The sequence below is a fragment of the Carlito syrichta genome, unplaced genomic scaffold, assembly GCF_000164805.1.
Source record: "Carlito syrichta isolate Samal-C Ts95f unplaced genomic scaffold, Tarsius_syrichta-2.0.1 Scaffold304728, whole genome shotgun sequence".
In the NCBI taxonomy this organism is placed as follows: domain Eukaryota; kingdom Metazoa; phylum Chordata; class Mammalia; order Primates; family Tarsiidae; genus Carlito; species Carlito syrichta.
Genome location: NW_007248824.1, coordinates 61,889 through 71,621, shown reverse-complemented (window position 1 = coordinate 71,621; position 9,733 = coordinate 61,889). Strand labels below are relative to the sequence as shown.

The following is a 9,733-nucleotide window of genomic DNA, read 5'->3' as shown; positions in this document are numbered from 1 at the left end:
ATTTATAATTTTTGATTATTTTTATTATTCTTAATTAGAATTCTTAAGATTGTTTATTTTTAAAACCCATGTTATATGTTTGTATACAATCGTTCAACTTTCTGAGATTTTATATTCTTTTATATTTGTTTTTTATCTTTTTTTGCCTGAGTTTCTTTAGTTTATTTTATGCATCCTTTTCCAACTTCTTAACTTGCTGATAAGTTCCGTATTTGAACAAATGAGAGCATTTAAAACAACAGATAACCTCTGAGCACAACTTTGTAAATACTACATTAATCTTTATGCCCTGGGCTTTCATTATTTTATTAACAGTCTAAAATCAATTAAATTATAAATTTGTTAATAATCTATTTTTAATTATTGATAAATGTCAATAATTATTTTCAGTGCCTCCAAGTTGATTCATTCTTTCTTTTTTTCTGGTCACTTCACAGTCTTCCCTTCTTTCTGATTCAATGGACCAAGTAAATGACTCTGTGGTAACTGAATTTTTATTACTGGGACTTGCACAATCTTTGAAAATGAAGAGTTTCCTTTTTCTCTTCTTCTCTTTATTCTACATGGGAATTATTCTGGGAAACCTCTTCATTTTGTTCACAGTGATTTTTGATCATCACCTACACTCCCCCATGTATATCCTGTTAGCCAACCTGTCACTCACTGACTTGGGTCTTTCATCTACTACAGTTCCTAGGATGATCTCTGATCTTTTCACTGATTTTAAAGTCATTTCCTTTCAAAACTGCATGATACAAATGTTTTTTATCCATGTTATGGGGGGTGTTGAGATGGCACTGCTGGTAGCTATGGCATACGACAGGTATACTGCAATCTGCAAGCCTCTTCACTATCTAACTGTTATGAATCCCAAAATGTGCCTGTTTCTGGTAGTAGCTGCTTGGGTCATTGGGGTCATTCATGCTGTGACACAGTTTGTTTTTGTCATAAATTTACCCTTCTGTGGTCCTAAAAATGTGGGGAGCTTTTATTGTGATTTTCCTCGGGTTATTAAACTTGCATGCATGGACAGTTACAGACTTGAATTTGTGGTCACTGCCAACAGTGGCTTCATATCTATGGGCACCTTCTTTTTCTTAATTGTATCATACATCTTCATTCTGGTCACAGTCCGACAACATTCTTCAGATGATTTATCCAAAGCATTTTTCACTTTGTCAGCTCACATCACTGTAGTGGTTTTGTTTTTCACTCCATGCATGTTTCTCTATGTATGGCCTTTCCCTACTAAGTCGTTAGATAAATTTTTTGCCATTGTGGACTTCGTTGTCACTCCTGTCTTAAATCCTGCCATCTATACTTTAAGGAACAAAGACATGAAGATGGCAATGAGAAGACTGAATCGACAGGTTGTAAACTCTAGGGAGATAACTTAACAGATTTTGTTGTTAGACCACGAGATGAAGATCATAGACCATCAAAGACCCTCATGATCACCATGAATACTACAGAATGTGGACATTTTTATTATTGCCTTAAAAAACAGAAATCTTCAGAAAAGGTGGTATAGATTTAACTATTTTATTTCAGATAAAGTTGCAGCAATTTTTGCTAATCATACAAAATAAAGTGTTCTATATTTCTACCTAACCTGCATACCTAAATTGTAGTCACCAGCAATGACTACATTTAATTTGCATGTGGTTATTTCATATTTATATATAAATACATACATATGATTTCGCTTTGTCAGTATCTTTATACAGATAGTAGCAACACTGAAAATCAATGAATATTTCTTACGGAAATTATGTAGATCCAATGGATAAAATACGGGTGTATGTAAACCAGCAAATGCTAAAATCAAAAAAGAAACAATTTTCATTTAATTGTACTTCAAGTTAGATAAAGATAAACAGGAAAGTCAACAACATGTTACAACTCTTGAGTATTGTTTTCAGTTTGGTCGTTAATGTATTTTGCACAATGTTATTTAAGAAATAGACTCTAATACTTTGCATTATGCAAAATTTGTTTGTGTCCTACATTTTTAACAGCATGATTCTGTTGCCCTTGCTGCCTCAAAGCATGTACAATTTTAAAAGTATTCGAAGGGGTTTTTTTCTAGAGGAAGCTACCCCTCTGAGATCTTAATAGCTCATTTAATGTGTCTCCTCTTAAGCCAAGGTGCTTAGGACAAAGAAGATGATCAACATCTTTCAGATAAATTCTGGAAAGCCTGGTGGTCAAGAAACACAGCTGAGACAGAGTTAGATGTATTTCTATGACTAGTTTAAAAACACATTATAATAGAGTTACCAATTGGCCCAGCAATCCCACTTTCAGGAATAAACCCAAAAGAATATTAATCATCCCACTAAAAAGACACCTGCACTCATATGTGTATTGCAGTACTGTTCACAATACCAAAAATATGGAACCAACCCAGTCGACTGTGGACTGAATAAAGAAAATGTGGTTTATATACACTATGAAATACTATTCGGCCATAAAAAAATCATGTCTTTTGCAGCAACATGGATGCAACTAGAGACCATTATTCTAAGTGAATTATTATGGAAACAGAAAACTGAGTACCATGTGTTCTTCTTTGTAAGTGCTACTAACCACTGGGCACACATGGGCACAAGGATGGGAACAATAGACACTGGGCAATGCTAAAGGAGCAAGAGAGAGAGGGTGTATAGGGGGTATAAGACCACCCATTGGGTAGCATGCCCCCATTGGGGTGGGGGGAAGTCTAACCAGAAGCCCAAACCTCTCCTCATCTTCATGCAATATACCTATATAACAAATCTTCACATGTAACCTATGATTCTAAAATTAATAATAATAATAACTAAAGCTACAAAATAAAATAAGTTGTAAGAAATGAGACTTTTTTATTATGGGTCAAGATTTTTTTCCATATATTTTCTCCACAAATTTGTCATCGAAGTTCTAAGCTATTCTCTTTTTATAAAATTAAGCACTATTATTTATTGTTAACCTATCTTGATTTTAATTTTGCAACTTTATCTTATTTGTTTTACTATTTTTTAAATTACTTTTAGACTCAGTGAGATTGCAAAAAATATCTAAATGGGTTAAAAATTGTAGCAATACTCCTAACTCAGGAAGATCCTATGTGTTTCCTCTAATGGCCAAGGGAAAACTTGTGAAACTAGAAGAGTTAGTCTCAGTACATCAAGTTCAAGCTGGCTATTCCCAGATCTCTTCACCTGCATCTGGTCCATTTATAAATGGCTCTTGATTAGCCAAGTGGTTTACTAAAAAGGGCAATTCACATATATATTATTCTCTTGAAAATATTATGCTTCAAAGGAGTGCAAATAAGAGAAAATCTATACTCCTCTTTCTCTGAAAATTGCTGTAGTCTTTTCCAGTTATGAAGGAGGTAGGTGGAATTATTAAACTGAAGTATATTAGTAAAACATCAAATTACAGTATTTTATTGACAATGAGATGTTTCTGTTAGTAGCAACTGATTCTGCAGAATTTACTTATGTGTTTTCTTCCAGGAAATTTTTTTAAAATCCTGTAAGTTTGGCTTAAATACTTAGAAGAATTAATAGGAACAATGTTAGCAGGTATAGCCCATGTTATAAGTGTTAAGTTAGCAAAATCATCAAGTCCTTCTCCTGACTCTTCTGGGCTAATTTATTCTTTTCTCTACATTGTGTGGTTATTTTCCTCCTTCCCCCAAATTTAGTGTTGTCTTACTCATTTCCTTTACTTCTTTGTATAATCCCAATGAAACCTGGTTTGAAACATTTTCACATAAAGCTTCAAATCATGCCATTAGAGTTGTGAGTATTTTGAAGGCTTTTGATAAAATAAATTCATTGCATAAACAGAAAAATTAGGTTCAGATATTTTAAATGACATGTCTAAGACCACATATTGAATTTGTGCTAGAACCCAAGTCCCCTACTTCTATCTCAGTATGATATATAAAGATATTAGGTATTTTTATTCAAATAAGAGTAAAAGATGTTTAAGAAAAACATACAAAATTCTATTGATTGCATTCCAAGTTTAATCGAGGGCAGGGGGATAGATTTTATTTTTCAGCTGTGGCTAGCTATTGTAGATGCTACAATAAATATGTAAGATTCTGGAGAACTCTTTCAATGAGTTTAAACTTAATGTTTAACTTAGAATCAACACGATTATTCTAAAATTTTTGAGTAATTTTTGTCAGAAATGAACTTTGAAAGAATCATGGTGGTGAAAGATTCCCTACAGCTGACAATTCCATATTATCACTCGCCCCGCAGCAGCATAAATTCAGTAGATGTGATGTCTTAAGTGTGAGCAAGAAATTTCTTTTGCTGAAGAAGAGCATTCCTGAATTTTTACTAGCTACCATAATAGAAAGTCTTTTGCTACACATGAGAAACTTTGGGTCAACCATCATCGTTGGCATATTTTGTATGGAGCTATAACTTCAAATTTGCCTTACTCTCTCAGTGAAATAAGATAATTTAATATCAGTAATTCTCTAAGGTCAATTATAAATCGCATACTCTGATTCAAAAGAGATGCCCCAACCAGTCTTGTCAGAAATGATCTGACAACAAAAGTTCTATCCTCTATACTGTCAGTGATTAGTATGATTGAATTCATTTCTTTCCAAGAATGAAGATAAGTCTAATAGTTGAATGAGTAGTCATGATTTATTCAACTATTAGACTTCTAACTTCATTCTTGGAAAGAAATTTAGAATCACTAAATTTTTACAGGACTTGAAAAACAGTAATGTGGTGCTTGAAAGTGTGAGGTTAAGGATTAGGATTCGGGGTCATGAGAAAAGTATAATTTCCAAAAGCAATGGAATAACTGTGATTAAGAAAATGGCAAAAGAAAAAAATAGTATTCCTCCAAAATATTTGACAATAGAAACTTTCTATACCTTCACATCTTTCATGGAATCCTATCCATCAATTTCCACATCTCTTTTTTATATCTTACTTTCCCATTAACCCTTACACCTAATCCGACAAGTGTTCTTGTAGCTATGCTTTGCCTTCAGGACACATTTCACTTTCTGCTTCTCTTCACTGCAAAACTTCTTGAAATAGTACTTTTTCTCAATACACAATTAGCTAAAATGACTCTAATTCACATCCAGCAGTCATTATTCTGTCTCTCACCTAGCAGATAGCAACTTACAAGGATGTCCCAACAATACCTCTACAAGTCTAGACAGTTATCATTCTTTTACCTTTTTCTGAATTTATTCCTACTCTTAAATTTATTCCTGTCCTGACAGTACAGAGAATAGAATTTTTGTTGTGAGATCATTTCTGACACGACTGATTGGTTGGGGCATCTCTTTTGAATCAAAGTATGCGATTTATAATTGACCTTAGAGAATTACTGATATTAAATTTTCTTATTTCACTTAGAGAGTAAGGCAAATTTGAAGTTATAATAGATTCATACAAAATATGCCAAGGATGAGGGTTGACCCAAAGTTTCTTAAATGTTGTCATACTAGTGCTTGTTACAATTTACCAGAGTTAAACCACCACAATGCTCTCAATTATTCAGAATAAAAACACTAGAATAATATTTTATCTTCCACATCTTGCTGGCAAACTTTCTGTTATTACTATCGCAATAATGGCTATTATCTATTGACCACTTACTATTTGCTAGAAAACCTATATACTTGATTACATCCAATCCTCACAGCACTCCTATGAAGTTGTGCTTTTATCACCAATCTTTTTTAGATGACACAAAACATTTAAGTGACTTGTCCAAATTTATTTAGTTATATGGTAGATAAACCCAGGATTTAAACCCAAACTCTCTAGCACAAAAGCTCACACCTTAACCACTATAACATGTTGCTCAATCGTCCCTCACTCACCCCTTTCCTGCTCAAACCACCACACCTGCAGCTATTGCCTATTGCTAGGCTTAAAACAATCACTTGGCTTCATTTCCAAGACCCCCCCTCTTCCATTTCATATTGAGGCCAGAATCAATTTATAAACAATTATTCATAATTCTTATTAGTTCTTTATTGTCTTTGTAATAAAACATAACTCCTTAGAAAGAATTCTAGAATCCCTGTCCTATTTTATTTCCTATTAAACTCTTTCATGATTTCTCTCATTTAAACTTTACTACATTTTCCTCACTACACCTTTGAATTCTCCATTCTTTTCTTATCTTTCAATTTTTTTTTTTTTCTGAGTCAGGGGTATCATTCTGCTACCCAAAGCAAGAACGCCGTGACACCATCACAGCTCACCACAGCCTCAACCTCCTAGATTCAGGTGATCCTCCCACCTCAGCCTCCCAAGTAGCTGGAACTGTAGGCATGTGACACCACAACCGGCTCCTTTCTCACTTTTTAAGCATTATATTCCTCATATCTTATTTCTTTTTGTTCTATTTTTTATCTTTTATTTCATTTTGGCTTATATCTTTTTCTCCTAAGAACTTTAATATCACTAAATAATATAAAATATATGCTACAGGATATAAACTGTTTTGAAGTTCAAACAAAAGAAGATAAATGTAGGATTATGCAAATAAGACTAAAATGAGTGGAGATATTACCGGGAGAAGATGTGCAACTCCTGGTGTGGGATGACAGATTGATGTCGACAGCCAGGTTCCTGTGTTCAAGTTTGGAAAGAATTCACAAACAGACACACAGTAGCATGCCAAGCAAGTAGCTTTACTGAGCAAAGAGTATACGCTCAAGAAGGGAGAGCAGGCAAAACAATCTACAAAGGCCGCTGCTTTTGCTTTATTAAGCAAACAAGGGTACACACTCAAGAGGGAAAAGCAAGCAGAAGCAGCCTACAGAGTAGGCTGCTTCTGCCCTTAACTATTATTGAGCTACATCTTTTTTTCTTAGGGGTACTGAAGGTGTGTTTTGGGAGTCTTTCCCTTGAAATGGGTGGTCTTTTAAGCTGAATTACTGTTACTCTTCTCTCACATTGGACAGGGGAGTTTTAGGCCTTATAGTGTCAAACTTGTACTGTCGTGGTGTTGGGTGTGTGATGGGAGTGGGAAGATTTCCTAGGATAATTTTATGCTAATAATATTATAATGAAGGTAAAAGTAGGTATGATTATTTTAGATCAACCTTGGCTATTGATGCGCATGATCCAGGTGGTCTCTAAGCCAGATCCTGCCTTGGTGGTCGGCCTGACCCCAAGCATCCTGGATAGACAGAGTACTGTGCTGCAGGTGTATCTGATAAGTCTAGCAGTTAGGTAGGTGTGAAGTTTTCTATAGCTAGACCGCCTTGCTTGCATGTGTGGTTTTGTACCAGCTACTACAAACATCAACGGGCTTGGAACTCTTTTCTACGGTCTTAAAGTTTTCCTAGCCTAACCTGCCTGTTCTTTCAGAGACACAGAAGACTACGATAACTGAACTATAAGGTAGTAGTGTGGAATAAAATTATGACTTTATATTGTTGAATTCTGAAAACCTTTAAGTAATGAACCCTAGAAAGTCATTATAAGAGTGATCATAGCCTGGCTAGGTGGCTCAGCCTGCAGTTCCACGCAATTTGGGAGTCTGAGGTGAGTGAATTGCCTGAGCCCATGGTTTCGAGACCCTCCTGGGCAACTTGGCGAGACCTCATCTCTACAATAAATCAAAAATTAGCCGGGTGTGGTAGCGCACGCCTGTAGTTCCAGCTTCTGGAAGGCTGAGGCGGAAGGATCGCTAGAGCCCAGCAGGTCAAGGTTGCGGTGGCCAGGAGTGGCCACTGCACTACAGTCTGGCGACAGAGTGAAAATTCAACACAAAAAAAAAAAGAGTGATCAGAATGATACAAAATGAAGCTTAAAATTTGAATGTAATAATTCTGACTTCCTTCTCATTCTGTTCTATAAGGTAACTGCAGAGGCTGTTTCCTGGAATGAATCGATAAGTGAAACAAATCACTCCATGGTGACTGAGTTCATTTTTCTGGGACTCTCTGATTCTCCGGAACTCCAGATTTTTCTATTTGTGTTGTTTTTTGTATTCTATGGAGCAATTGTGTTTGGAAACCTTCTTATTGTCATAACTGTGGCTTCTGACTCCCACCTTCACTCCCCCATGTACTTTCTGCTAGCCAACCTCTCACTCCTTGATCTGTCTCTGTCTTCAGTCACAGCCCCCAAGATGATTACTGACTTCTTCAGTCAGCGCAAAGTCATCTCTTTCAAAGGCTGCCTTGCTCAGATCTTTCTCCTTCACTTCTTTGGTGGGAGTGAGTTGGTGATCCTCATAGCCATGGCCTTTGACAGATATGTAGCAATCTGTAAGCCCCTACACTACGCTACAGTTATGTGTGGCAATGTATGTGTTGGCATAGTGGCTGCTGCATGGGGAATTGGCTTCCTCCACTCAGTGAGCCAGTTGGCATTTGCAGTGCACTTACCCTTCTGTGGTCCTAATGAAGTCGATAGCTTTTACTGTGATCTTCCTAGGGTAATCAAACTTGCCTGTACAGACACCTACAGGCTAGATATCATGGTCATTGCTAACAGTGGTGTGCTCACTGTGTGTTCTTTTGTTCTCCTAATCATCTCCTACACGATCATCCTAATGACCATCCAGCGTCGTCCTTCATACAGATCATCCAAGGCTCTGTCTACTTTGACTGCTCACATCACAGTAGTTCTTTTGTTCTTTGGACCATGTATCTTTATTTATGCCTGGCCATTCCCCATAAAGTCATTAGATAAATTCCTTGCTGTGTTTTATTCTGTGATCACTCCTTTCCTAAACCCAATTATATACACACTGAGGAACAAAGACATGAAGACTGCAATGAGACGACTGAGAAAATGGAATGTGAATTCCAGTGCAAACTCTTAGATCTTCTATAACTGTGAGAGTAATCTGAGATAATGACATAAAATATAGTGAAGTTGGTAAATTATTCAGTTAAACTCATGAATATTATACCTTTCATTCCCGTATAGTTTAGTAATTGTCAAAGAACTTTCACATACACTGCCTCAATTTGTTGTTTAACAACTTTGTATGTTGCATTTTGGGATACAGATGCAAAGTTAATATCATGCTTTCAAAATATTATTCCACTAATTCTCAGAACAATGAAAGGCATAAATGTATTAGTATTTGTGTATAACTGTACCTACCTGTGTGATCCTGAGTTTGATAGAAGAAAGGATAAAAAGCAGTTTGGCTTACAAACTTTTAAAAATTTAATTTGGCTCATTCTTTCTAAAAACATCAACAAAGGAACAGCCACAAGCCTAATTCAAAGAATGCACTTAGTGATAAGGATATATATATATCCTTTATATATATATATATATAAACTTTTTTTTTCTGAAAACAGGATTTATTGAGAGGACAGAGAAGCTCCTACAGTGGAAGGGAATCCGAAGGGGTTGCCCATATGTCAACTTTTAAGTAGTTTAAAAAATACACTCCTCCCATTGTAACAGTTTACAGTTACCACCATCACATTACATAATCTATAAGTATATTTCCAGGAGTGACAGGAAGAGCAAGTCTGCCAACATGAAGTTGCCCTTCTAGACACACTTTACATGATACATGACAACTGCTCATAAGCAGTAGCAAGAATTTAGAGGAATCCACTTTCTCAACATGTTGGCACAAAGTGTATCACTTGTATTCTTTTATGTTGTTTTCCATGGTTAGCTTTTAAAAGGACAAACCTTAAAGTTTAAAAAAAAAAGCTGAATTCAACTCTACTTACACTTACTAATCATGACTTTGGCTACAT

The 9,733-nt window shown here is 35.6% G+C and overlaps 2 protein-coding genes across 2 annotated transcripts; both read left to right on the top strand.

Moving 5' to 3' along the window:
* The first annotated feature begins 458 nt into the window (after positions 1 to 458).
* LOC103263119 (olfactory receptor 4F6-like) lies at positions 459 to 1,397 on the top strand. The gene has a single exon (XM_008060786.1). The coding sequence runs from the start codon at positions 459 to 461 to the stop codon at positions 1,395 to 1,397; it is 939 nt and encodes a 312-aa protein (XP_008058977.1).
* Positions 1,398 to 7,860: 6,463 nt separating this feature from the next.
* LOC103263116 (olfactory receptor 4F4) lies at positions 7,861 to 8,923 on the top strand. Its single transcript, XM_008060785.1, has one exon. It carries the CDS (start codon positions 7,912 to 7,914, stop codon positions 8,827 to 8,829), a length of 918 nt encoding a protein of 305 aa, XP_008058976.1. The 5' UTR covers positions 7,861 to 7,911; the 3' UTR covers positions 8,830 to 8,923.
* The last annotated feature ends 810 nt before the right edge of the window (positions 8,924 to 9,733 follow it).

What these genes read in the sequence shown, in the direction of transcription:
- LOC103263119 (XM_008060786.1), top strand. Translation starts at nt 459, where the DNA reads ATGGACCAAGTAAATGACTCTGTGGTAACTGAATTTTTATTACTGGGA.
- LOC103263116 (XM_008060785.1), top strand. Translation starts at nt 7,912, where the DNA reads ATGGTGACTGAGTTCATTTTTCTGGGACTCTCTGATTCTCCGGAACTC.